At 40.7% G+C, this 27,424-nt stretch overlaps 2 protein-coding genes and 1 long non-coding RNA gene across 9 annotated transcripts in view; 2 read left to right on the top strand and 1 right to left on the bottom strand.

The window, feature by feature from the left end:
- The window catches only part of NUP160 (nucleoporin 160), a 54,131-nt gene extending 45,661 nt beyond the window's left edge, over nucleotides 1-8,470 (top strand). Inside the window, exons 28-36 of the mRNA XM_022591983.2 lie at nucleotides 53-213; nucleotides 1,554-1,614; nucleotides 2,368-2,478; nucleotides 2,655-2,778; nucleotides 3,730-3,831; nucleotides 4,454-4,595; nucleotides 6,236-6,361; nucleotides 6,797-6,901; nucleotides 7,365-8,470. Coding sequence (XP_022447691.1) covers nucleotides 53-213; nucleotides 1,554-1,614; nucleotides 2,368-2,478; nucleotides 2,655-2,778; nucleotides 3,730-3,831; nucleotides 4,454-4,595; nucleotides 6,236-6,361; nucleotides 6,797-6,901; nucleotides 7,365-7,454 — 1,022 coding nt within the window. The 3' untranslated portion in view covers nucleotides 7,455-8,470. The remainder of the gene's footprint in view (nucleotides 1-52; nucleotides 214-1,553; nucleotides 1,615-2,367; nucleotides 2,479-2,654; nucleotides 2,779-3,729; nucleotides 3,832-4,453; nucleotides 4,596-6,235; nucleotides 6,362-6,796; nucleotides 6,902-7,364) is intronic.
- Nucleotides 8,471-9,509: 1,039 nt separating this feature from the next.
- Nucleotides 9,510-15,801, bottom strand: LOC149748693 (uncharacterized). Its single transcript, XR_016393790.1, has 2 exons — nucleotides 15,369-15,801; nucleotides 9,510-9,760 (listed from the first exon to the last, which is right to left on the bottom strand). It is a non-coding gene; the product is annotated as an uncharacterized LOC149748693 (long non-coding RNA).
- FNBP4 (formin binding protein 4) overlaps nucleotides 15,078-27,424 on the top strand; it is a 38,415-nt gene continuing 26,068 nt past the window's right edge. For 3 of the 7 annotated variants that reach the window (XR_016393788.1, XR_016393789.1, XM_089914820.1), the window contains exons 1-8: nucleotides 15,126-15,377; nucleotides 16,369-16,458; nucleotides 22,256-22,392; nucleotides 22,925-23,108; nucleotides 23,720-23,867; nucleotides 23,972-24,092; nucleotides 25,567-25,902; nucleotides 26,955-27,165. Coding sequence is in view for 4 of the 7 variants with exons in the window: in XM_089914820.1 (XP_089770946.1) it covers nucleotides 15,152-15,377; nucleotides 16,369-16,458; nucleotides 22,256-22,392; nucleotides 22,925-23,108; nucleotides 23,720-23,867; nucleotides 23,972-24,092; nucleotides 25,567-25,902; nucleotides 26,955-27,165 (1,453 nt within the window). In the remaining 3 variants the exon portion in view is untranslated. Of the gene's footprint in view, nucleotides 15,378-16,368; nucleotides 16,459-22,255; nucleotides 22,393-22,924; nucleotides 23,109-23,719; nucleotides 23,868-23,971; nucleotides 24,093-25,566; nucleotides 25,903-26,954; nucleotides 27,166-27,424 lie in introns of all 7 variants that reach the window. The other 4 variants (XR_002647149.3, XM_089914818.1, XM_022591986.3 and 1 more) reach the window with 3 other exon arrangements.

The raw sequence follows: 27,424 nt of genomic DNA on the forward strand, positions 1-27,424 counted from the left end.
ATCTCTAAAGAGATACATTTTTGAAATTGTAATATCTATTATTGCCTCATAGCTGGCACAGTGATGTTTGAGTACGGAATGCGTCTTGGCAGAGAGGTTCGAACTCTCCGGGGACTTGAGAAGCAAGGCAACTGTTATCTGGCTGCTATTAATTGTTTACGCCTTATTCGCCCAGAATACGCATGGATTGTTCAGCCAGCATCTGGTGCAGTGGTATGAAAACTTTCCATCCTGGAATTGGGGGATCATTTAATTTATTTGGTTTGGTCCTTTGAAAACTATTACCTCATTTTGCTTCATTTCATTTAAAATTTCCACTGAGATATTTGTGGACTTAATATATTTTTGTAGCAATTCATTTGTTATACGTTACTACCCCTTTAGTTTCCAAGTTAAGAATTATTGTAGGAATAAGTATTACAGAGTGGTTTTGGAGTTAGACAACCTAACTTCAGGCAAATTACTTAATCTTTTACTGTCCAGTTAGCCTCTTGGATAAAATAGGGATGATGATGATAATGTCTACCTTATAGGATTGTTTGGGTATTAAATGAGATAATTCATGTAGAGTGCTCAGAGCAGTGGCGGTGCCTGGCCTGCAGAAAGTGCTCAGTAAGTGGTAGCTGCTTTTATTTCATTCATTTTTGTTAATTTAATCTATTGCTACTATTTTAGGGGAGGCGAACCGTGAGGTGTTTTTTTTTTTGTCATGCTGATGGGGTCATATACTCCCAGCTACTTGTATTGTATAGTTCCTGAATGTACTATGCTTTTTCCCAGGGTTATGGGTAGAGAATGTAACTCTGAAACCAAGGAAAGTCAGGTGGTTTATATGGAGATCAAATCTGTGTCCTTGGACTCAGTAATATATTTTAGCTAAGTGAGCCAAGTTGGCAAACAACTCCATTTCTTGGTCTAGTAGTTACAGTACTTTTGTGAGAAGAGCTGTGCTAGTTGAAATAAACGTAATATACGTTGAGAGAATTTAAGCCTGAAAGCTCTGGATAATAGTTAATGAAAAAAAAAAGGGTATATATTAAAAATGAGGGGCTTCCCTGGTGGCGCAGTGGTTAAGAATCTGCCTGCCAATGCAGGGGACACGGGTTCGAGCCTTGGTCTGGAAAGATCCCACATACCGTGGAGCAACTGGGCCCATGAACCACAACTACTGAGCCTGCGCATCTGGAGCCTGTGCTCCACAATAAGAGGGGCCCCCGCTTGCCGCAACTGGAAAAAGCCCTCGCACAGAAACAAAAACCCAACACAGCCAAAAATAAATAAATAAATAAAATTTTTTAAATGAATAAAATAGAAAAAAGAATAAAAGTTCCCACACACAAAAAAAATGATATGAAAATAAAATGCTCATTTTTCAGGGACTTCCCCAGCGGTCCAGTGGTTAAGACTCCACGCTTCCACCACAGGGGCACGAGTTCAATCCCTGGTCAGGGAACTAAGATCCCACATGCCACATGATGCAGCCAAAAAATAAAATTAATTTTTTAAAAAACCCCTAGTTTCTCACAGTTATATCTATTGTTTTGTCTTTTCAGTATGATCGCCCTGGAGCATCCCCTAAGAGGAATCATGATGGAGAATGCACAGCTGCCCCAAGTGAGTCAGGGATCTCATGCTGATTCTTTGCTGAAGAGCAATTATATTGTTATAGTAGTATTATTTATATTTATTTTTTGGATAGTAGTTGTAATACTGTGTATAATTGTATTGTAGTATATTGTATATGTATGGTAGTTATATTATTAAAATATTGTCAAGTTCCTTCTTGGTAGTTTGTTTTCAATATTCTGTTAAAGGTTGTCTGGTAGCTCTTTGAAAACTTTGTATGCCTGTATGGGAAATGAAAATGCTTAAAAGTGTGTGTGTGTGTGTGCATTTGTTGTTTGTTGTTTTTAAATCAGCTTAGTACCAAACTTTTTTTATCAGGCTCCTTTGGTATCACCATGGAGGCATGATTTCCTTCCTTAAAGAGCCTGGGCTCTAGAGTCAGGCACAGTTGGTTTTCATTCTGCCTCTCACTTTGAGCATGCTCCTTTCTTACTGATAGAGATAGCAGTGTTTCACAGTTGTAAGAGTTAATTGAAATTATTTGTGAAAGGCCTTGCAAGTGCCCCCTCATTTGCAGCTGTTGTCATTAGAGTCCTTTGATTTGACTCAGCTGTAGTGTGAGACCGGGATGTTACTTTATTTTTCAAGTTAGCTTTTATTGAACCCCTTGTTTTCTCCCCACCTTCATGAAATTAAAACTGAATGTTACTTAATTTTTAGTGGGAATTGACAGGTTGAGTTAGTCTAATAGGCACTTCCTTTGTACTTTGGGAATTGAAAATGTTTTTCTTTGGCTTATAGCAAATAGACAAATTGAAATCCTGGAACTAGAAGATCTGGAGAAAGAGTGTTCCTTGGCTCGCATTCGCCTCACTCTAGCTCAGCACGATCCCTCAGCAGTCGCGGTTGCAGGTAGGCATTCAGCACCAACAGCACATTTTAGGGCCGGGCAGTGGACATAGTATACTAGACGGGTATTAAAGCATGTCACTGTTATTCTGAGGTATTCATCACGGAAGCAGTCTTTGGGTTCAGTTCATTTCCATATGCCGTTGGGTGCACTAAATAGCTCTTTTCCATTTCCGCAGGAAGTTCGTCAGCAGAGGAGATGGTCACTCTCTTGGTTCAGGCTGGCCTCTTTGACACTGCCATAGCACTCTGCCAGACTTTTAAGCTTCCCTTAATGCCAGTCTTTGAGGGACTTGCTTTCAAGTATGTATGCAATTGTCTTTCTGTAATCTTAATTTTCTAATGCAAAAATACTCTACTGTTGCTTAGTGTGAAGCAGTAGTCACACGAGCCGGTATCCTACAAGGCTGCTTTAAAGAACAGTTTTTGTGTAATACACACAATGATTTTTTTTTTTTAATCTTGATTTATAGCTTCTTTTGAGAAATCAGATCTGGCATTCCTGAGCCCACATGGCCACATAACAGTAGATAACCTGGGTTAAATAGTGGTGTCCATTTAGATAAGGCATATGTTCTCTTCAATCCTTTAGGACATCTAGTGGCCCCTGCAAACATTGTTAAAAAGTACTTCTTGTTAAAGTTACATTATACCTAAATATTAGTCAAGTTGTTTGTGAGTTAGAAATAAACCATCAGATTTTTTTTTTTTTGGCTGCGTTGGATTTTCCTTGCTGCATGCGGGCTTTCTCTCTCTAGTTAGAGCGAGCAGGGGCTACTCTTCGTTGCGGTGAGCAGGCTTCTCATTGTGGTAGCTTCTCTTGTTGCAGAGCATGGGCTCTAGCCGCACGGGCTTCAGTAGTTGTGGCTTCCAGGCTCTAGAGCGCAGGCTCAGTAGTTGTGGCGCACGGGCTTAGTTGCTCCGCGGCATGTGGGATCTTCCCGGACCAGTGCTCGAACCCATGTCCCCTGCATTGGCAGGCAGATTCTTAACCACTGCGCCACCAGGGAAGCCCACCATCAGAATTTTTCATCATCAGTTTTCTCTTGTAAGTAAATAATCTCAACACTTAATTAATGGCCTTGTGGGTCATCCAGTTGTGTGGCTGTGAAGAGAGGGAAGAGCCAGTACCCAGGGTGAATTTAGTAATAGACTAGAGCTAAAGTTGTCATCTCGTCTCCAGTTTCAGTAGCAAAATAATGTGGTGCTTTTCAGCAAATTAATTTACTCTGTGTGGAACCATTTTCATTGCAGATGCATCAAATTGCAGTTTGGAGGAGAGGCAGCCCAAGCAGAAGCCTGGGCCTGGCTAGCAGCCAATCAGCTCTCATCAGTCATCACCACTAAGGAGTCTAGGTATGGCCCTAGTCTTCATCCAACCCTGCAAGGGCTTACCCTCCATATCCTTCCCCAGTGTCTACCTGAATGTACTTTAGTGTCTTCAGAATCCTTCTCTAACAACCCTAACCCTCAGTAAACTTCCCTTTCCTGAATTGCATTTATAATTTGTATTATGCAGCGTAGCACTTTAGAATTATAGCATTTTACAGTCTTGAAGTCTTCTGATATTATTTTTCAAACCCTAAATTAACACCGGAATTACTATCAAAGTACAGATTACAAGACATCACCCTAATCTTCTAAATCAGAACTACTGCATGATTCTAATGCTGGATCAGGTTTGGAAATAGTGGTCTGAGCCAATTTCCTTGTTTTAGAAATCTGGAACAAACAAGTAAAGTGAATTGTTTAGTTGAGTTAATATGTGGTTATTGGGAAATACAAGAATCCAAGTCATCTAGTTTCTAGTACCACCCCTAAGTCACATTGGCCCTAATAATGTTAGTTGTCATTTAGCTGTATTATCAATTCTGTTGTGAGTGTCTATAAAGATTTTTTCCATGTAAATACATGTTTTGAATGGTACTATAATTATCTATTAAGAATCTGGAACTCAGTCCTTTCTCCTTTTATCAAGTGCTACAGATGAAGCATGGAGGCTATTATCAACTTACCTGGAAAAGTACAAAGTCCAGAATAACTTATATCACCACTGTGTAATCAACAAGCTCTTGTCTCATGGAGTGCCTCTGCCTAACTGGCTTATAAACAGTTATAAGGTAAGTGGTATCTTAACTTGTAAGAGAGTTAAGAACCTGGTCTTTATCGTCCTGAATAACTTCATGAGATGATTAAAAAGGAAAAGATAGAGTGACAATTTATGGAAATATACCGACTTATATACTTACAGCTTCTCAGTCTTAGCTAAAAACAGTTTACTTCAGTCCTGTGAAGTACTGGGTGTTTAGATTTAAAGTTCTCCGTGTTGGTGATTAAGTTAATGCATGCTTGTGTGCTCACTGAACAATGAGTATGTATTTAGAACAATGAGTATATATGGAACACAGCATTCACTATTCATTACTCAAAAAATTCACAGGAGTGAGTGGAATTCTTTTCAGTCTACTGTTGTAGTTTATCTTATGACAGGGCCGAAAGCAAGCTCGTCACACGAGATGAATTGTGCCGAAGCACAGCAGTAGAGGGCTGCCGCTTGCTCAGGCAAAACAGCGCCATCTGTCCTGCTGTGGTAGCTTTTATTAAAGCATTACCTAGGTTTACATTTTAAGACTTATTTTCTTAACATTCCAGAAATGCCAAAGCAGCAACATATGTTTCTATTGATTATACAAGCAATAAGGGCTTTCTTGAAAACATGCCATGCTTCGTCCTTGAGCGCAAAAGCAGCACAAGGTTCCACCATTATTTTGATTATACTGAAGTAGCACAAGGACGTTTCCTTGCGTTCCCACCACTCTGATTAGACTGAGGACATCTCATGGATCAGTGCCCAAAGCACTCAGTGCTTCTTCGCAGGCCCCCGGTTTGCCAGGGGGCGGCTCATGGGTCACGTCTCCTTTCCATGTCCTCAGTTATTCCACTACATTCTACAACAGTGTTTCTGTCAAAATTGGGTCCTTGGGCCACCTGCATTAAATTATTTTGATGGTGGGCTTCTTCAAAATATAGATTCCTGGGCTCCATCCCAGACTTACAGAATCAAATTACCTTGGAGTTGGGATCCAGGATCTATATTTTAACAAGGTCATGATTTGATTTGATGCATGCTGTTTGAGAACTACTGTACCTGAAATACATTGGGCACAATAGGAAAAGAGAATATAAAGCTTAAGAAAGTTAACCTATTTTTTTAAGTTAGAAAGTAGAGAAAGCAGCTAAGATGGTAAAAGTTAAGACTGTGATCAAATCAGAATATAGAAAGCATAATTGACATAATTAGGAGAGGCCTTCCAAACTGAGGCTGTATCACTTTTCTCTCACCCTGAGTTAAATACAAATGTAATTCAAGCATTTAAAGTTGATGATTCTTTTAACTTCTTTCTCATTTGTCATTCGTATGTTTCTGAGAATTAATGTGACTATGTTATCTCTGGTATTCAGCATTTCTGGGAAGGTTTGTTGACTTACTACTGTGGAAACGAATTAGGAAAGAATTAAAATGTGTCTTAGATCACAGAACAGGTGAGGAAGGGCACTTAACAGAAAGGGCCTCTCAAGGTGCGCAGAGGTAACTGGGCTCTTGGGAATCTGACCCTCATCCCAAGATAAGTAAACCAAGGTGTTTGTTTATTTATAATGAAAAGTATAAATGCCAGGGAATCAGACACTCAACATCCTTTGGTCCATGCCCAGGTAAGATGGAAATTGGTAAATGTTCTTAATCACTAACTTTTTACAGAAGGTTGATGCTGCTGAGTTGCTCCGTCTCTACTTAAACTATGACCTTTTAGAAGAAGCTGTGGATTTGGTTTCAGAATATGTGGATGCTGTATTGGGAAAAGGACATCAGTACTTTGGAATTGAGGTAGGCTTGTGTCCACATTTCCTTTTAATTCTGTATTATCACACTTTACTTTTCCAAAGTTTTTTCAGATAATTTACATCTAAATTTCAGACTGGAAATAGTATCGTTCATTGACAATTTAGAGAAGAGTTTTGTTGAGTGTGTTTATCCCTAATCAGCCTTAGCCCTACTTTAAGATAAAAGATGATATGAATTTACAAATACATTTGATTTAACTAAGAAAAGGACCAGTTCCCCAGTTGAAAAGAGATGCGGGGTTCCAGTCATGTACCGTGTGCACACGTGTGTGTGCGCAGATGCATGCATACACACACAATTTCTTGTTGTGAAAACAAGTAAAGCATTTCATGTTATCGAATCCTGTGGAAGTAGCTACCCAGAAGAAATGGTCCACTTTTCAGATTTTCTTCAAATAATAGGTATTTTTCTTTCCAGTTTCCACTGTCTGCAACGGCTCCAATGGTGTGGCTCCCATACTCTTCCATTGATCAGCTTCTCCAGGCTCTGGGAGAGAACAGTGCCAACAGTCACAACATTGCAGTGAGTAAATCTTCTCCTGGGGCATTTTATATAAGCCCTTGCATTAGCAGTTACACCTTAAAGCTTGCTTTTCTGGTTCTCAAGGATTAAGGAGAGGGCAGAAGCCATTTATTGCCCTTCACATGCTGCCCAATCCCTTTATGAGATGATTAGTTAGATCAGATATAACCTCTCTGGTTCTGGGAAGAGAGCTAATAAAGCTTTTATTAAAAATACTGGTATGATTTGCATATTTAGAAATTCGTCAGGGAAACAGGGTTGGAGTATTGTATATAGCAGAAAAGTCCAGTTATATCAGTGGAGTCACAGAGCAGACTCCTATACTGAATGGTGGTTAAATGAAGCACAATGGCTAACAACTTTATTAGGGGAAATCTGGTTGCTGAAGTCAAAGTGATTGATAACTTTAGTCTTTTTCAGTCCTTGACCTATTCTCCAATGATCCCCTTCTTTTCTCCTACAGCTGTCCCAGAAAATACTTGACAAATTGGAGGACTACCAGCAAAAAGTTGATAAGGCAACACGGGATTTATTATATCGTCGGAACTTGTGATCTGGATGGTTGCCCAGCCTTTGTAACTGCTTGGTGCCTCTTAGGGCTTAAGACTTTACCCAACAGGAAACCTGTACTCCAGGCCGGTTTTTATACCTGTAAATGATGTGTACAACAGTCAAGTCTGCATTCTGCACAAGAAAGAAAGGCAGATGAGTCACAGGACCTGTGCTTGCTGGTGGTGCTAACACACAGTTTCTGGTTTTCAACCTTGGTCTCAGACAGCTGCTTTTGTATATGATTCACAAGCTTTTTTAGAGTTTATATTTTTTTAAACTACCGAAGACATTCTTTATCTGAAAATTAAAACTCACCTACACTTTCCAAAACAGCTGATGGTTGTTGGTTCGTTGTAGCTGACCACCAAAAGCAGTCACTGCAAATCCTTTCATTCTTCCCTATCACTTTTTGTATTTCAATGGAATTATTTTGGTCCAGAACTGACATGTATTTTCTGTATTGCAAACAGAGGCTAATGATTTTGCATACCCTTTTCATTATTTATTGTGGAGTTTTTTATGATCTCCAATAAAGTATTAAGTAATTTGCCTAGATTAAGCCTAACGTGATGACCAGCTGTTAAGGAAGATATCTTTTTTTTTTTTTTTTAAGGAAGATATCTTGAATCTGGTTCCGAGGCTAAAGTGGAATAAACTCTTAGCTAAGAAAAAAATTGAAAATTTATCATCTGTAAAAGTAATACATTTTCAAAGTAAATTCCATTAACCTCTATGATTTATGATAATCAAGCCGGACTTGATCATACAGGCAGTCTAATAACGTACTGGACCAAAATATAAACTTTCCTCTTCAGATTCAGAGGCATTCATGGCCACGAATTCGGGGGGACGTGAAAAAATAAACTCTTGAATTTTATTCTGTATATTAAAATTTATCTTTTAAGGAAACCATCTGTATAGTACTTGCTTATATGCCCTTTGATCTTTCTTGAGTTGTTCATAAGCATTTAATTTTTATGTCAATACCATATTTACATTATATATTTTAAATAACAATGTGAGTTTCCCTGTGGTACTATTATTGGTAGATATTGCGGTATGTGACTCTTTCTTCACATTATCTCTGCCACGATTAATGCGAAGTGTTTGATGCAATTAGGGGCCACAAGATGTCTTGCCTTTCCAGCTCCATAAACTTGTGGCTTACAACTGTAGCGAGAAATATATTTTGACCTGTATACATATATATAACCAAGAGAAAGCTTTCACAAAATATGTATCCTCACTTGATATATTTTCAAGAGTGACTAATGGATGATAACCTACAGCCTGAAAATGTCAAACCCTCTTGTAGCCATTTCTGAAAGATAAGAAGTAGCTCAAGACTGGCCCTGTTGCAGAAAGCTGTTCATTTGCATTGTTGATCAAAGCAGTGGTTTCCATGGTGGCAGTTCATAAGACACTGACCAGCTTTTCCTGTCCTCACTATTTTAGTTCAAGACCTAGAACTCATGCTGGAGCCAGCCCAGCTCTTCTGTCAATTTTCTTCCACCTTCCTCACTTTGAAATCCAACCAGAACAGAAAGAAGGTGTCCACATTCTTTCACTTCACTTTTCTCATCACTTTGAGTCTGCAGTTTCGTTTTCTGGACCATGTGATGTATTAATAGCATCGTCTTTCCTTGTGTTTTCCAACTCTGGCAATTTTCTGATTACAAATTGCTATTAAAAGGGGTCCCTTCTTTTTTAGTGCTTAACTACCATTAAATAAAGGTGTGACTCTTGGAGGAAAACTTCATAGTTCTTAAATAATTTAGCATAATGTAACTAGTAAGGTTACACCTTTCCAGCCTGTGACAATAAAAGTAGGTACCATTTCTGTTAATAATAGAGTTTATGGCACACAGAGTTTCATATTGACCATTCTTACCAAGTTTATTGCTATGATTTTCGTGATCTAAGAAAGCTTATTTGTTCTACAGAGCCGCCCATCAGTGAACACATTCTAGGTAACAGAATTAACCTAATTTACCTCAACCTGATAATACTTTTATTTTCCACTAGAACACAGTATATATTATAGAAAATTCTAACATTTCTTTTTTTTAATTTTATTTATTTATCTATTTTTGGCTGTGGTGGGTCTTTGTTTCTGTGCAAGGGCTTTAGTTGCGGCGAGCGGGGGCCACTCTTCATCGCGGTGCGCAGGCCTCTCACTGTCGCGGCCTCTCTTGTTGCAGAGCACAGGCTCCAGACGCGCAGGCTCAGTAGTTGTGGCTCACGGGCCTAGTTGCTCCACGGCACTTACATTTCTTTTAATCTTCACAGCTCTTTCCAATTTTGTACCTAAAAACAAAGATAGTCCTGCATTATTTTTTAATATAATCGGCTCGTCATTAACCCTAAGCCACAAGAATATACCTTCCTGTGTCTGCACAGAACTCCAACATCAAAAGACATTTATTGTTCAAATGACTTATGCCAGTTTCTAGAGACTAAAAGTAGGTATTTCTTCCAGTAAATGAGGCTTCATGGTTTAAATGAACTTCCATGAAACACACAAGGTCAAATAATGTGGTATAATAAAGAGTATATCTGATCTTTTTCCCTATTTCTGGCATAGAGATTATAGAACCCTTGTAGTTTCCTGAGTGAAAGAAATCTTTGTTATGCTAATAAGGTGACTCTTGGCAGGGGGGCCCTTAGAGAGCTTCAGGATAGGGCTAGTCCCTAGGAAGACCCACCCTGTGATGGTGAATATAGGGTTAGAACTTTGGGCCAGAAGGACAGGGCAGGGGGCTTGAGATTGAGTTCAGTCACAGTCACAGTGGCCAGTGAGTCAATCAACCATGCCTATGCAATCAAGTCCCAGTAAAAACTGGACACCAAGGCTGAATAGAGCTTCCTGGTTGGAGAACACATTAATGTGTTGGGAGGGTGACATGACGACTCCACAGAGAGACAGCATGGGAGCTCTGTGCTCCCTCCCACACCTCACCTTGTATCTTTTTTTTTTAAATAAATATTTGGCTGCGCTGGGTCTTAGTTGTGGTGTGTGGAATCCTCATTGCCGTGTTCAGGATCTTTTAGTTGCAGCACGTGGGATCCAGCTCCCTGACCAGGATTGAACCTGGGCCCCCTGCATTGGGAACGCAGAGTCCCAACCACTGGACCACCAGGGAAGTCCCTCACCTTGTGTCCTTTACAATAAAACTGGAATCATAAGTATAGTGCTTTCCTGAGTTCTGTGAATGCTTCTAGAGAATTCAAAAATGTGAGGAGGTCGTAGGAACCCGATATTATAGCCAGAAAGAAGTGTGAGTGGCATGGGGACCTCATGTGGAGCTGGCTTCTGTAGTAAGGGCAGTCTTGTGTGGGACTGAGCCCTTAAACCTGATTGTTACCTCTTGGGGCTTATCCTCAGAATTGAATTGATCAAAGTACACCCAGTTGGGAGTGAGACAATAAATGACTGTTGACCTAAAAAATATATACTGCCAGTTATTTCTCCAGCAAAGATAGATTTATTCGGAATCATCAGACAATTGCAGTCCAGGGTCTTGCAACCATGGCATGCCATGTGCAAGTCCCCCCAGGGCAAGGGAAGGAGCCGGGGAAGTTGGGAGAGCTATAGTAAACAAAGCACATGGCTTTTCATTGGCTGAGTCCTTGCTAGGAAAGAAGAGTTTTCTTCCTATTGAGCTCTGCTATCATCCCAGGGCATGAGAGCTCCCAGTCCTAGTCTCCCAAGACTATTTAATTGAGTTTTCCTTTTTATTTTTCTTTTACATTTATTTATTTTTGGCTGCGTTGGGTTTTCATTGCTGCACACGGGCTTTCTCTAGTTGTGGCGAGCGGGGGCTACTCTTCATTGCGGTGAGCCAATTCTTATTGCGGTGGCTTCTCTTGTTGCAGAGCACGGGCTCTAGGCACATGGGCTTCAGTAGTTGTGGCATGCAGGCTCAGTAGTTGTGGCGCATGGGCTTAGTTGCTCCGCGGCATGTGGGATCTTCCCGGACCAGGGCTCGAACCCGTGTCCCCTGCATTGGCAGGCGGATTCTTCACCACTGTGCCACCAGGGAAGTCTGAGGTTTCAGTTTATTAATTTCTTACATGATAAAATTTAGATGAATTAACACACACAACCCTAAAACTTCATCCTACACTGCTGAAGCTGGGATTTCTGTGGACAGTCTTCCTCTGCAGCATATCTCATGTTGAAGTTCCAAAAGCCAGAGCTCTAATATGGATTAGGAAGGTTGGCTTTTGAAATTAACATCAAATACAGAGTAAAGACATCGCCCACCAGTTGTGATTATAACTAAATATATTTGAAAATGCATGTTTATTTAAATGATTGTTCTTCCCAGGTTTCACTTGTCAAATGTAAGCTCTGATAATTTGATTTTACTAATTCCAGAGCTGTTTAGGTCCCTGGCAATTAAAGAGAAGGCCTAATTTTTCTTTAAAGGGAGTGACTGACCATGTTTACTCACCCTGTGTGGAGACATAAAAAAAAAAAAGCCAGATAAGTAGTTTAGGTTTTGTAGTCTACACAGTTCTCTGTCACATATTCTTTTTTTTTAATTGATTACTTATTGAAGTATAATTGATTTACAATGTTGTGTTAATTACCGCTACACAGCAAAGTGTTTCAGTTATACATACATACATATATATATAAACATACATATACACATTCTTTTTTTATACTCTTTACCATCATGGTTTATCACAGGATTTTTTTTTTTTTTTTGGCTGTGTTGGATCTTCGTTGCAGTGCACAGCCTTCCCATTGCAGTGGCTTCTCTTGTTATGGAGCACAGGCTCTAGGTGCAAGGGCTTCAGTAGTTGAAGCACACAGGCTTCAGTAGGTGCAGCATGTGGGCTCAGTAGCCGTGGCACACGGGCTTAGTTGCTCCGCAGCATGTGGGATCTTCCCGGACCAGGGCTTGGACCCATGTCCCCTGCATTGGCAGGTGGATTCTTAACCACTGCACCACCAGGGCAGTCCTCTGTCAGACATTCTTTTGTTTTGTTTGTTCAACCCTTTAAAAGGTAGGCCTGGGATTTCCCCAGTGGCCCAGTGGTTAAGACACCATGCTTCCACTACAGGGGCGTGGGTTCAATCCCTGGTTGGGGGAAGTAAGATCCCACATGCCATGCTGCGCAGCCAAAAAAAAATTTTTTTTAAATAAATAAATAAAAAGCAGGCGTAATTTAGCCATGATTTGTCCATTCTTGGTTCAGATCCTAATACCTTCTCTGAGGCCAAAAACAGTAAAACATGTCTCTAAAGCCAGTGGTTCTCAACCCTGGCTAAGCATTAAAATAAAGAGCTTTTTAAAATAAAATTGATATGAGCCCTGCACTCTCAGCCCTGATTCAGATTCTTATATTGCTTTAATACCCTCCAGATGGTTCTCTAAACAGCTGGGGTCGAGAACCCTGGCTACAAACATTAACAGCTACCTCCAAAAATATAAATTTCCCCCAAGGAAAACAGCCTTTCACATTTCTATGCATTGTGGTTTAGCTCATAATCTCACTTGTTTACAGCCAGTTTTATAATAGGATCTGGACTTTCATGTAAACAAAATGCTCATTAGTAGTAATAATAGCTACTATAGAATAATTGCTTATTTTGTTCCTGGCTGCATTGCAAAGAGCTTAAAACTATGATGTAATTTAAACTTCACAACTCTATGGATACTATCACTAACATTTTACAGTTGCAGAAACAAGTTTAGGCATGTTAAGAAACTTGTGAGAGGGCTTCCCTGGTGGCACAGTGGTTAAGAATCTGCCTGCCAATGCAGGAGGCACGGGTTCGAGCCCTGGTCCGGGAAGATCCCACATGCCGCGGAGCAGCTAAGCCCGTGCACCCCAACTACTGAGCCTGTGCTCTAGAACCCAAGAGCCACAACTACTGAGCCCGCACGCCTAGAGCCCATGCTCTGCAATAAGAGAAGCCACCGCATTGAGAAGCCTGCGCACCACAACTAGAGAAAGCCCACATGCAGCAACGAAGACCCAACACAGCCAAAAATAAATGAAATTTGTTTTAAAAAAAGAAACTTGTCATAGCAATCACATCTGGAAGGTGCTGGGGTTGGGTTTTGAATCCAGATGTTTGACTTCAAAACTCCTACGTACAACTACTGTGTATCAACTACTTCTTTTAATAAATCAAAAAAAGAAAGGAAGAGAGAAAGAAATCATTGGTGACAGCTTCAAAACAGCATATTCTCCCCTGCTTCTAGCTGTTAATTTTTCAGAAGTCTTGGGAGTCTAATCTCAAACCACTCTAATCCAGATATTCCTCCCATAGGTAAGAAAAGGAAAGAACTCTTGCCTACTTATTTCTAGTTTGTATATATTCAAGCACTATATTCATTCAAAAACTGAGTGTGTTCCAGAAAGTGCATTTCAATACTGGGAACAAAACAGACAAGTCACTGCTTTCATGGCTTTTGCACTCAGCAACCAATTTAAGAGTTCATCTATAAATGAGGAATATGATCTATAAATTAGGAATAATGATATCTACCCTATAAAGTTGTGAGAATCAAATGCAATTCTACATAAAGTCCTTAGACGGTACCCAACAGATAGTAAGTGGTCAATAAATGTTACATATTATTAGCATGCTCTAGCAAGAACTGAGTGAGCGCTGGGAATATAAAAATATATACCACTGGGGACCTCCCTGGCTGTCCAGTGGTTAAGACTCTTGAGCTTCCAATGTAGGGGGCGTGGGTTCAATCCCTGGTGGGAGGTGCGGCCAAAAATATACCACTGGATTTCTTAAACTCAATTTAGAAGTGGGAGACGAGTATAAACGGTAAGTCAAGTTGCTAGGGAGGGGCTCAGCATTGAGATAAAAGGTTCAGAGATGTTATGCCTGCAATGGGTCTTGAGGAAGGAAAATAATTTTGCCACACGATGCCGTAGTTTTTCCAACTAGTGTGAAGGAATAAAGGTGAGAGAACCGCTCCGAGTGGCTGGCTCCAGAATGGGACAGGGGAGAGGACAGTGCTAAAGGAAGATAAATCTATGAAAGCGGCCACGTTGGGAAGGTTCCTGTATCCCATCACAATTTAGGCTCTACCCTCGTATGCACTATGTCGTGATATTTTTCCACTTGATAAGCCACACGATGAGACGTCATCATTGTGCCCCAAGAAAAAATTCACAAAACCATAAAAGACCTACTATTTTACCTAATGTTCAATGTTATATCCAAAGTAAGCCACAATAATCAGGGCGAAACTTGGGAAAGGGCCTGGAAAGCAGCACAGCTTCCTAGACGACAAACGACAAGAAACACATAGGCAAGAACGGGTACAAAATGGAGGACAAGACGGTAGAGAAAAGACTCCGCAAAAACCGCATGGGTGGAGCCTGACGTAATTGGAAGCAAGTCTAAACTCACATCCTTCCGTACTATTCGCTTGACTCTGACCCTTTTTCCTTGTCCATTGGCTACCGGGTTCTTCAATGTGTCAAAACAGCCAATCGCCTAGCCCCGTGGGTAAAGTCCTCCTTCCCCCCCGGGGGAGGAGCCAGAAGAGTGCACGGGGCCCAAGGCGCTTGCGCGGGCACACGCTCCGCCGGTTAAAAGCGGATCCTTCTAGGAGGCGGTGTCGCAGTGTATGAATATTGATTACGCAGCGTCGCGCCGAACGCCCGCCCCTCTAGGTTGCCCGACGCTCGCAGCTCGCGCTCGGGCTCGCGATGGGGAAGAAGTCCCGGGCGGTACCCGGCCGTAGGCCTATCCTGCAGCTCTCTCCGCCAGGTCCGCGGAGCAGCACGCCGGGCCGGGACCCAGAGCCGGAACCCGACACCGAGCCGGACTCGGTGGCGGCGGCGGCGGCGGCGCCCAGCCAGCCAGCCCCGGCGGCGCCGACGACGACGACCGCGGTCACTGCCGCCGCGGCTTCGGACGACTCACCTTCAGAAGGTAAGCGTGCGCGAGGGGCCGCGGCGCCTAGGTGGGGCGTCCGAAACTCGAGCTCGGGGCTCGCGGCCTAGGCCTCTCGGGCGAGTCCTAGGAGGAAGAGAAACCCGGGCGGGCGGCGTCCGCATCCGAGGCCTTTTTGCGTGCGGCCTGCGGTGAGGACGGCTGTGAGCCCAAAGCTGCGGAAGGGGCGGCGGAGCCGTGTGCGCCCGGCCGGAGCCGACCCAGAGGCGCCATCTCTGGTGCAGGGATTGGCCCGGGCGCCCAGTCTGCTCAACGTCTATTCTTGGCTTTGGATAACTTACGGGGTAAATGTGAGAGTATGCGTTTCCGCGTCCTAGGCTTGGTGACCGTGGAACCTGCCGTTTCCTACACGGCATCGGCTTTTCCTTTTCGTTTTTGTTGAAATTGAGAGAGACCCTTTAGAAGTGAGCATACCATTTTTATTATGCCAGCTAAAATGTAAGTAACCCCTAGTTGGCAGGTTTCCCAAAAATCCCTGGAGAGGTGGTGTTTGTGGGTTCCCAAGTACTTGTGTTTATCCCTAGAATGGTACTTGGGTTAAGAATAACCGGACTGGGCTATACTGCAGGGGCCAGACGCCGGAAAAGCCCCGACCATTTCAGGTTTAAAAAACAAAAAAAAATCACGTTGGGTGGCTCTTACGAAAAAAATGCTCTAGTTGTGCTTTTCGTAAAAGCCTTCTGGTAGCCTGGAGAAGATTTATTCTGTGTGTGTATTTTAACTTTGGATTATTTCAGATGTAATTTTTATATACGGTGTTTAAATTCTTAATGTTAAAGCCACTAGGCAGATGGAAGATTCTAGTTATACTGGTTTTCTTTATTTGGGTTAGTGATGAGTTACAGCTACCCTGTTTTTAAATTGATGAAATCTAGACTTGAGAAGTCACAGATTGTTTTGTCACCTGTATAGTTTTTTCTGTGTTCCATCGTCTGACTGTAGTTTTTTTTGTTTGCTTTTTTAAATCCAGATGAACAGGAGGTGGTGGTGGAGGTTCCTAGAGTTCAGAATCCTCCCAAACCAGTCATGACCACCAGGCCCACTGCCGTTAAAGCAACAGGTATAGTTTTTTTTTCATCTTTTCTACATTAGGATCAAACCGTGTTTGTATATAGTGTTTTGATGAATGTTTCAGTGTTGCTAATTTATATTCCTCCCATAAAATGGAAATTTTAAATCTTTGTGAGGGCTTGTTGGTATATATACTTCAACCAATGTAAAAAAATTTTTATTTATTTATTTATTTATGGCTGCGTTGGGTCTTCATTGCTGCGCACGGGCTTTCTCTAGTTGCAGGGAGCGGGGGCTCCTCTTCGTTGTGGTGCACAGGCCTGTCACTGCGGTGCCTTCTCTTGTTGCGGAGCACGGGCTCTAGGCACGCGGGCTTCGGTAGTTGTGGTGCGTGGGCTCTAGAGCGCAGGCTCAGTAGTTGTGGCACACGGGCTTAGTTGCTCCGCGGCATGTGGGATCTTCCCAGACCGGGACTGAAACCCATGTCCCCTGCATTGGCAGGCGGATTCTTAACCGCTCTGACACCAGGGAAGTCCCTTAACCAATGTAAAATTTGCTGTTCCCTTTTCTCTGTACCCAAATTACTTTGTACTACTTTTTCTACTGATGCTATTTTGTAACTAGTTTTCTAGCTCCCCATTATCTTGGCATTCTTTAGGGACACCAACAGTGTCTTTTCATTGTGTTATTTCTCTAACACACAGCTTTGATTGGTACCTAGCAAATGTTTGTGCAGCTGAAAATTGCTCTTATTGATTATTTTTTAAGCATGAAGGAATATTTGCAGTGATGGTTTTGTAGACAAACCTGGGTTCAAATCACCACTCTAGCATTCATACTAAAACCTCAGGACATCATTTATCTGTAAAATAGATCTTACAGCCCTAAGTTATTTTGATGATTAAATTGAACAATATATATAAGTTTCTAACACAGCAAGTGCCAAGAATGTTAGTTTTCTTTACTCTTTATGTATCTTGAAAGATTAAAATATGTTTTGATACTAAATATTCTATAATTGGTAGTAATTTTATTCTTCTGAATTGCAGGACTTTTTGTACTATGTGACACCTGAAATAATAGATGCTTGTTCCCCCCTACCCCGTATTTGCCACTTAAAAAAAAAGTATGGGTTGGAAAAGGTAAAACCACATTGTGAGAGAAATTTCAGAACTAGGAAATAGCATTTTGTATTTGTAAACTACATATATTATTACATTTGGGTCTTCTAAGGATTATGTGCAATGGATAGAATTTAAATGTTCTACGAGAAATTTCCTTGGTTGCAGTGTCAGTCAGCACTTCAGACCTTTATGTGCCTTGTGAACAGAACTGTTTTCATTCTGTTCAGCTTCATCCTGCGGCATAAGAATATATCAGCTTTACACTCCATCCCTCCCCACTGCCATTGGCAACCACAGGTCTGTTCTCTATGTCAGTGAGTCTGTTTCTGTTTCGTAGGTAGGTTCATTTGTGTCATATTTTGGATTCCACATATAGGTGATATCATGTAGTGTTTGTCTCTTTCTGACTTGCTTCACTTAGTATGATGGTCTCTAGTTCCGTCCATGTTGCTGCAAATGGCATTATTTCTTTTTTCTTTTTTTTTAATTGCGGTGCGCGGGCCCCTCACCGCTGCGGCTTCTCCCGTCGTGGAGCACAGGCTCCGGGCGCACAGGCCCAGCGGCCATGGCTCACGGGCCCAGCCGCTCTGCGGCTTGCGGGATCCTCCTGGACCGGGGCGCGAACCTGCATCCCCTGCATCGGCGGGCGGACCCGCGACCACTGCGCCACCAGGGAAGCCCCATTTTTTTTTTTTTTTTTTAATAGCTGAGTGGTATTGCATTGTATATATGTGCCACATTTTCTTTATCCATTCTTCTGTCAGTGGACATTTAGGTTTTTCAGATATTCTGTTTCTTCTTGACTCAATTTTGGTTATTAGCATCTTTCTAGGAATTTGTCTGTTTTAACAAAGTTGTCTATTTGTTGCTATAATTAGTTCAGAATATTCTCTCATAATCTGTAAGGTCAGTTATGAAGTCCATTCTTTCATTTCTGGCTTTGGTAATTTGTGTCTTGTCTCTTATTTTTTTTGGTTAATATAGCTAAGTTTTGTCAATTTTGTTGGCCTTTTCTGAGCATCAAATTTGGTTTCGTTGATTATCTCTATTAATTTTTTTGTGTCATTGATTTCTGCTTTTAATATTTATCATTTCTTTCCTTCTATTTGCTTTATAATTGTTTGCTCATTTTTTCTAGTTTCCTGTGGTGAACGCTTGAGTTGTTGGGTTGAGATACCTTTTTTCTTTTTTGACTTAAGGCAATAAATTCTCCTCTAAGCAAAAAAAAAAGAATATATCAGCTTTATTCATTTCTTACTTACTAGTTGGTATACGCATAGGAAAAAGTTTAACGAAAACAAAAGGGAAGCAATTTTCCATTATTATTTGCATGGCTTTGTGAAACTGTAGATACTCAAGAATTGATATATATATATGTATATATTTTTTAAATTAATTTATTTAATTTATTTTTGGCTGCGTTGGGTCTTCGTTGCTGTACCCGGGCTTTCTCTAGTTGCGGCGAGTGGGGGCTACTCTTTGTTGCAGTACACGGGCTTCTCATTGCAGTGGCTTCTCTTGTGATGCATGGGCTCTAGAGCGCAGGCTCAGTAGTTGTGGCCTACGGGCTTAGTTGCTCCACGGCGCCGTGGGATCTTCCCGGACCAGGGGTTGAACCCGTGTTCCCTGCATTGGCAGATGGATTCTTAACCACTGCGCCACCAGGGAAGTCCCTTGATATATTTTTTTAAAGATGATTTTAGTTAAAGAATTTACTTTTATCACTATAAACATGCTGAATTTCTTTGCACAAAAATGAAATTTAAATGAAATTTAAATTTTAAGTTATTAAAGTATGCTTTTATAATATAGTAGAGAAGCATATGTAGTATTTTTATGCTAACATATATTACGGTAAATGCATGTGAAATTATCTAAGGGAAAATTTAGAATAAGTTCTGTTAAATTAGGCCAACAGACTACCATGATAGTCAACAGTATTTAAGCATCTTCTAGAAAAGGGTATTTAATGTGGTTCCATAGATGAATGTCAGACATCTGTGAATCTCCTGAAATTGCACACTCAAGTGTGTCTTCCTGAGAGAAGGTCCACAGCTTTTATCATTTTGATTGTTAATAGCTTTCTGTGACCAAAAGAGTTAAAAATCACTGTTCAGTGTTATGAGGAAATAGAGTTTCTAAGGGGCATAAGGCACAGTTACTGTTTGAAACTTATCAGGAAAGTAAAGTATATATCTAAGAAATAAATAATTTGCTGCCCGATATCATTAGTTAATTTGCAAATTGTGTGGCACCATCCATTAGAGGTAAGCATATTGAGGTTTGAGGAGTCAGTACTCCTCAAAAAAGACTGCTAAGGACTGGCTCTGAAGATTGGCCTTGTTTCCTCTGGCTTCATTTAGCAACAGCTTCTCAGTAGTAGTCTAGAAGCCTGGTCCTGTGAAGCTTTTGGCTTTCTAAGATTATGCAATTTTGTATAGTATTGTGAGATTTTTTTTTTAGTGTTATTCTAAATGCATGCCTGTTTTTATTAATGTATAGACTAAATTTTCAGAGATGTAATTAGAACTTGTTTCATGACTTGATTTTATCTTTTATTCCTTTAGAGTTACCTTTTGTCCCCTTAACATCATTTTATGTAATCCCATAATGGTCTGATTAATCATAAAGTGATATTGCATCTGGCACTATGCTGTAATTTGCTTTTCCCGTCCCCTGTTTGAGAGCATTTGAGTTGTTTACAGTTTTTGGTTATTTAAATAAAAGCTTTGTACAAAAAAATTTTTGTAATTATTTCTTAGAGTTATATTCTCAGAGATGAGATTATCTAGCTATAAGAAACTTTGAGAGTTTTGTAGTTCTTGGTATATGTTACCAGATTGTTCTTAAATATTGTATCAGTTTATGGTGTCTCTAACAGTATTAAGTATGTGTCTTTCCCCCAAATGCTGCGTTTAATCGTTTTCATTTACTTTGCTATTTAATTGTCATTATGTTATCAGGAGTTTGGAAGAGGTTTTAAGTGTGTAATATGAAAAGCTCTGAGTTGAAGAGAAAAAGACTAGGTGGAGCCTTGGCTAAACCTTTTTTTTAAAAATAAATTTATTTATTTTATTTATTTATTTTTGGCTGCATTGGGTCTTCGTTGCTGCCCGCTGTCTTTCTCTAGTTGCGGGGAGCGGGGGGCTACTCTTTGTTGCGGTGCGCTGGCTTCTGACTGTGGTGGCTTCTCTTGTTGCAGAGCACGGGCTCTAGGCGCACAGGCCCAGTAGTTGTGGCACACGGGCTTAGTTGCTCCGCGGCATGTGGGATCTTCCCGGACCAGGGTTTGAACCCGGGTCCCCTGCGTTGGCAGGCGGATTCTTAACCACTGCGCCACTAGGGAAGCCCTTGGCTAAACCTGTTGCCCTAGAGACCCACTCTGAGCCTGGGGAATTACCCCTGCTTGGGAATTTTGTAGTCAAAATTCCACACGGCTCACCTGGTTGGAACCTTTTATCAAAAGATATAGACTTAAAGAACTAAGGCCAGTGATTATTATTGTCTCTGAACTAAGAAGTGTGTTTATATAAAAATATAAATTTCCCATCCTCCGCCTTCCCTGAAAAACCCATCAGTGCTGAATACTGAAATGCAGATTTTTTCTGTACAGAAATGTCTGATGTAGTTCTATCTTTATCTCTTGTTCAGAAAACGTGGAAAATTGACTGGTATGACCCCACCCCCAAAATGAGATATAATATATTTGGTAACTGGAAAATGGAGATACTGTGAAATATCCATTTAAGAATCTTCCTAATCAGTTTAAAATAATATTTTGGAAATTGATAGTGTAACAACTTAGCTATATACTAAAAAAATAATGAGGGTCAGATTTATGTGGCTAAAACAATGAATGTGAACTTTTGTATGATAAATGAAGCAATTTGTGTTCATGTTTAGGTGAATCCATGAATTTGTTTACAGAATTATGACAGAGAAAACTAGGTTTTACCTCCTGATAAATCTGTTCAGTTACCAAGGCACTGGAAAATTTAGTCTTATTAATAGCTGCAAAGTCTAGTTAGACTTAAATATTTCATATACCTATTATAATAAAATGATATATGAAGAGGGTATATGCTCACTTAATTGTAACATTAGAGTAGCCACAGGTGATACAAAAGGAAGTGGCATAAACATTGATCAACTAGTAAAAAAGTGTATCATTTCAGTTTTTTTTTTTAAGAAGGAAATTGCACTGCAGCATCACAGAGGCCATGCCTAATACCATTTGAGTAGGAATTTTGGTTTTAGCTGGGTTTTTGTTTAGCTGGGTATTTGTTGCTAACCTAGCATGTTAGGTTCTGTTTTAATTTGTCACTTCTTTTTTGAGGAAAAAAAATCATTGAAAAAGAGCTTTGTTTTTCACTTTGAAAATCTCCTTGTTTCATTTACTAAACCCTAATTGGTTTACTTGTTTGAGATGGACACGTAAAACAACAAATTCTAAAGTCAGGATATACTATGTGTTATTTTGACAGAGGGAGTATGAGGTTGAATAATTGAGCATATATTTTGAAAAGGATGTCAAGTTGCTATGCAGATTGATTTTATTAGCTCTAAGTGCATAGTCAATTTGTACCTCTTTTTGGTAGTTCATTGAAGACTTTTTTGAGGTTCTACAAGTAAACTAAATGGCTAAAGAATCATATTTTCTCTTGGATACTTCCTAGGACTTTTTGACATTGTTATAAACGTTGCTTACCTTTTTGTTTCCAGGAGGTCTGTGCTTACTTGGTGCATATGCTGACAGTGACGATGAAGAGAGTGATGTTTCAGAAAAACCAGCACAGTCTAAGGAAGCAAATGGAAACCAGTCAGCTGATATTGATAGTACATTGGCCAACTTCCTAGCGGTTAGTGGTGCTTTTGTTTGGGTTTTTAGTTATTGAACACTTTGGGATCTGAATTTCAAGTGGTTAGCCTACTTGTCAGTCTATGTCTGTCTCTCCTCCTTTTTTTTAGTCTCTCCCCATCTCTCCTCTTTTTGTGACAGTTGTAAGGAGAAAAATGGGGAAGAGGAGGGTTTTTTTTGTTTTGTTTTGTTTTTTCAGTATGCGGGCCTCTCACTGTTGTGGCCTCTCCCGTCATGGAGCACATGCTCCAGACGCACAGGCTCAGAGGCCATGGCTCACGGGCCCAGCCACTCTGCGGCATGTGGGACCTTCCCGGACCGGGGCGCGAACCCGTGTCCCCTGCATCGCCAGGCGGACTCTCAACCACTGCGCCACCAGGGAAGCCCAAGAGGAGGGTTTTGACTTGGGAAGCTGAGACTTAAGCTTCTCAAGTCAAAACCCTGTGTGTGTGGGATTTTTTTTTTTTTTTAAGTGATGGCCATTTTTCTGGTTTAATGTGATTAATGAGTTTGTCACTGTTTTCATTCTAAAGGAGATTGATGCTATAACAGCTCCTCAGCCTGTAGCTCCTGTAGGAGCTTCTGCTCCACCTCCAACTCCACCTCGGCCAGAGCCAAAGGAATCAACATCTGCCCTTTCTTCCACCACCCCAAATGGGACAGACTCAACCCAGACTGCAGGGTGGCAGTATGATACTCAGTGTTCACTGGCAGGAGGTAAACTTGATCCTTTGAGTTTTAAAGAAATCTAAAATGTAGTTCTTAAAGGTGTCCTAGGCATTGAGGTTCCCAAAGGTGAAAGCCTGTGTGCTTTAGCCCCAGGCTTTAGAATTCCGGCTTCTTAAATACAGTATTTAGAGAATGAGAACGGCTAGGGTATATTTTTACCTACTGAAAGATAATTGTTTGCCTTTTAACCAGTAGCAGATTATGCTCGGTAAATAATAAAAGCCATTATTTTAAAAAGTATTTTGGGGTTCAGAATACATTTTTCAACTATCAAACTGCTTTTTTAAACCATGTTTGCAAAGATGACTGAGGAGGGGGGAGTGGCCCCCCCAGGGAACATTTGACAGTGTTTGGATTTCTGGCTGTCACAGCAGAGGGTGGTAGTGGATGGTGAGGGGAGGGTTTACTGCATCGGCTGGGGAGAGGCAAGGATGCTGGTGAACACTACCTCGGACTGCCTCCACAACAGAGAAGTGCCCTGCCCAGTTGTTAACAACCTAACAGTGTTAGGTTGTTATAGCTTTAGAGTTGACTTGAGATAGAAGGTCAGAGTTGTGTGGGAATACGTGCTTCTTAAAATTTGTTTCATTTTCTTCTAGTTGGAATTGAGATGGGAGATTGGCAGGAGGTCTGGGATGAGAACACAGGATGCTATTATTATTGGAACACACAAACAAATGAAGTGACTTGGGAATTACCCCAGTATCTTGCCACCCAGGTGCAGGGATTACAACATTACCAGCCCAGGTAAGAACAGACTTGAAAAAAAAGTTACTAGAAGGAAATCAGAGTCTTATCTTTTGCTGATAATATTTCCCTTCTGTTTCTCTTGCTAAGTATATTTTTTTTAGTTCCGTAACAGGTGCTGAAGCTAGTTTTGTGGTAAATACAGACATGTATACTAAGGAGAAAAATATTTCAGTTTCCAGTAGTAAAAGTGCACCAGTCATAACCAAGCGAGAAGTTAAAAAGGTCAGTGTTACAACTTACCTCATCTGCTTATTTTCACATCTAAAGAACTTGAATGTTACTCTGTCACAGGTATATAAGCCTTCTGTTAATATTTTACAGCATAGATGTGAAACAGTATAAATTTTGTTTCTTAAAGTTTTACACAATCTGTGTCTGTTTATTATATGGCATTTATAGCAGTTACCCAGTTCAGTGGTGCTTTTGGAGCTTTAGGGTGCAATAGAGGCTCCTTGAGTCGTTGTGAAGGACATGGGAGCAGCCAAGCAGGCAACGCTTCGGGTCCCCTTCTCTGCTTCAGAATAGTTGTATTTTGGGATTCCACCTTTTTTTTTTTTTTTTTTAATATAAAGATTGGCGACCTTAAAAACTACTACTAATAAAACTTGACCATTTTTGTAATCTCATCAGTAAGAAAAGTAAGTTGTACTCTACAGAGAGAATGTGTTGAATTTTAATTTATCTTGAATTTTTGAATGATGACGGAGTTGTATCAAAAAATGCTTTTACAGGGCTTCCCTGGTGGCGCAGTGGTTGAGAGTCCGCCTGCCGATGCAGGAGACACGGATGGGTTCGTGCCCCGGTCCGGTAAGATCCCACATGCCACAGAGCGGCTGGGCCCGTGAGCCATGGCCGCTGAGCCTGCGCGTCCGGAGCCTGTGCTCTGCAACGGGAGAGGCCACAACAGTGAGACGCCCGCGTACCGCAAAAAAAAAAAAATGCTTTTACAGAATAAGTTCACCTTTACACCTGTAAGAGGGAGGTAGAATAAATATCCCAGTGGAGGAGGTAGACACTTTAAATGTAATCACACATTTCATTTTAGAAATATTTCACTTTCCTCTGAATCACCTTCACAGCATATTTGTGAAGTTATCTCATCATACAGAAGAGGAAGATGAAGATTTATCCAGTCATATGTTGAACTGGCAAGATTCTGATCTTATTTAAATCTGCCTCTGTTTCTTACTAGTCTGCCTTTTGATGTACAGAGAATAGAAGAAAAGATATGTTTGAGTCCCACCCAGAACTGTAATACTGCCTTCCTAAAGTAGCAATGTTTCCATTATACATCTGTAAAGAAAATGGTACAAGCATGTACACTAATCTGATGGGAGTCAGTGGTTTTTAAGAATATCCAGTGACTGAAAATTATGGTCGTTTTTATTTTTATTTATTTATTTATTTATTTTTGTGGTACGCGGGCCTCTCCCTGTTGTGGCCTCTCCCGCTGCGGAGCACAGGCTCCGGATGCGCAGGCTCAGCGGCCATGGCTCACGGGCCCAGCCACTCCGCGGCATGTGGGATCTTCCCGGACCGGGGCACAAACCCGTGTCCCCTGCATCAGCAGGCGGACTCTCAACCACTGCACCACCAGGGAAGCCCTATGGTCGTTTTTAACACGAACAATTAAATGTACTGTATATTTAGGTGAGATTTCTTTGAAAGTTAAGCGAAATTATTTTATTCTTTACAGGAAGTGAATGAAGGAATTCAAGCTCTCTCAAATAATGAGGAGGAGAAGAAAGGGGTGGCAGCATCACTGCTTGCTCCTTTATTGCCTGAGGGAATAAAAGAGGAAGAAGAGAGATGGAGAAGAAAAGTAATTTGTAAAGAAGTAGAGCCAGTTTCAGAAGAGAAAGAAACAAGTACAACAGAAGAAGCAACAATAGTAAAGCCACAAGAAAGTCTGTTGGACGGTGTGGAAGACCCTACTCAGGAGGATATTTGCAGTGTTGTTCAGTCTGGAGAAAGTGAAGAGGAAGAAGAACAAGATACCCTGGAGCTGGAGCTGGTTTTGGAAAGGAAAAAAGTAAGTTTTTGAAGTTCTGTTAGATGTATTTTCTTCCTTCGGAACTGTCATACTCTGGGATTGCTGTGCTCAATTTACAGCCATCGTTGGGATTTTGTTTTTCTTATCCTTTCACCTAGATATGCTTATGTAATAAAAACTTGAACTATGGAGTTGTAGTTCTTTTGGTCCCTGATGATGCTTTTGGTAGTTGACAACCAATAAAGACTAACGTTGTTATGATTTAAGGATAGATACAGTAAGTAATGTATATCTTTGGTTTAGCTTCTTAACAAACATTGCGAATTCTTGTGATAATTTGGTTTTTAACCCAACAGTTAAAGTACAAGTTGACTTCCAGTGATCACCTGTGGTATTGTGTGTATAGTTAAGTGGACCTTATGGGAATTCCCTAGCAGTCCAGTGGTTAGGACTTGGCGCTTTCACTGCCTGGGCCTGGGTTCCATCCCTGGTCAGGGAACTGAAATTCCACAGACTTCTATGCGGCCAAAAAAAAAAAGGAAAAAGAAAAGTGGGCCTTGTGGGAAGATAACAGGAGAATTTAAGAGGAACCCATTATTTCATGTGCTTTCCTTCTAAGATAAATGGTCCACAGGAAACTTTCTGATTGAGAAGTTGATTTTTACTTATTTTCTGCCCTGATTTTTATTGGAACAGTTTTATCTACTGCTGCCTTGAGTATATACGAAGCAAAGTCTTAACAGGTGTTATAGCAGTAAATCACTTTGAAGCTTCCCCCTTTTGAAAAATTTGAAGCTGTGGAGAGGGACCAGCGAAAGTTGAGCTTTATCCTTTGTGTACATGTATTAGAAAATTTGTTCATGGATCTTTAGAACCTATACCCTTTAAATCAGTATTTGTTAACTGTAATCATGAATAAACATTTATTGAGTAACAATAGGATTTGGAGCATAATGATCAATCCTGATGGAAAAATGTATTAAAAAATACTTATTGTCCTCAAAGGATTTAAATTCCAAAAACACATGGCTGTCATTCTTGCTACTCACACAAATAAATGTTGGTAAACAGTTAATTCCTATTCGTCGTAGGCAGAGCTGCGAGCCTTGGAGGAAGGAGATGGTAGTGTGTCAGGGTCTAGTCCGTGTTCTGATATCAGCCAGCCAGCATCTCAAGATGGAATGCGTAGACTTATGTCTAAAAGAGGAAAATGGAAGATGTTTGTTCGAGCTACCAGTCCAGAATCTACCAGCCGGAGTTCTAGCAAAACTGGACGAGAGACTCCAGAAAATGGAGAAAGTGGTAATTTGTGCTTTAATTAAACTTGAGAGTTGAAAGATGTAGAGGAGAAATCCCTCTTACCCTTTTCTGTTTTCTCTTCAGCAAATAGAACGATATAGCACTTTTACCCTTTTAGGAAATGCGGGGAAGGAAACTTCTGCCTTTTCCTGCTCCACCTCTAGTGGAGCAGTAAGAAATTGAGAGGCTAGAATCCATCGGGCTGTGTATTCACTACTGATTCGGGATAACTTCTCCCTCAAAAACAAAAAAATGAGATTGG

This window comes from Delphinapterus leucas, chromosome 7 (genome assembly GCF_059928025.1).
Source record: "Delphinapterus leucas isolate spDelLeu-1000000601 "Yukka" chromosome 7, BTC_Dleu_Yukka2, whole genome shotgun sequence".
NCBI classification, from domain to species: domain Eukaryota; kingdom Metazoa; phylum Chordata; class Mammalia; order Artiodactyla; family Monodontidae; genus Delphinapterus; species Delphinapterus leucas.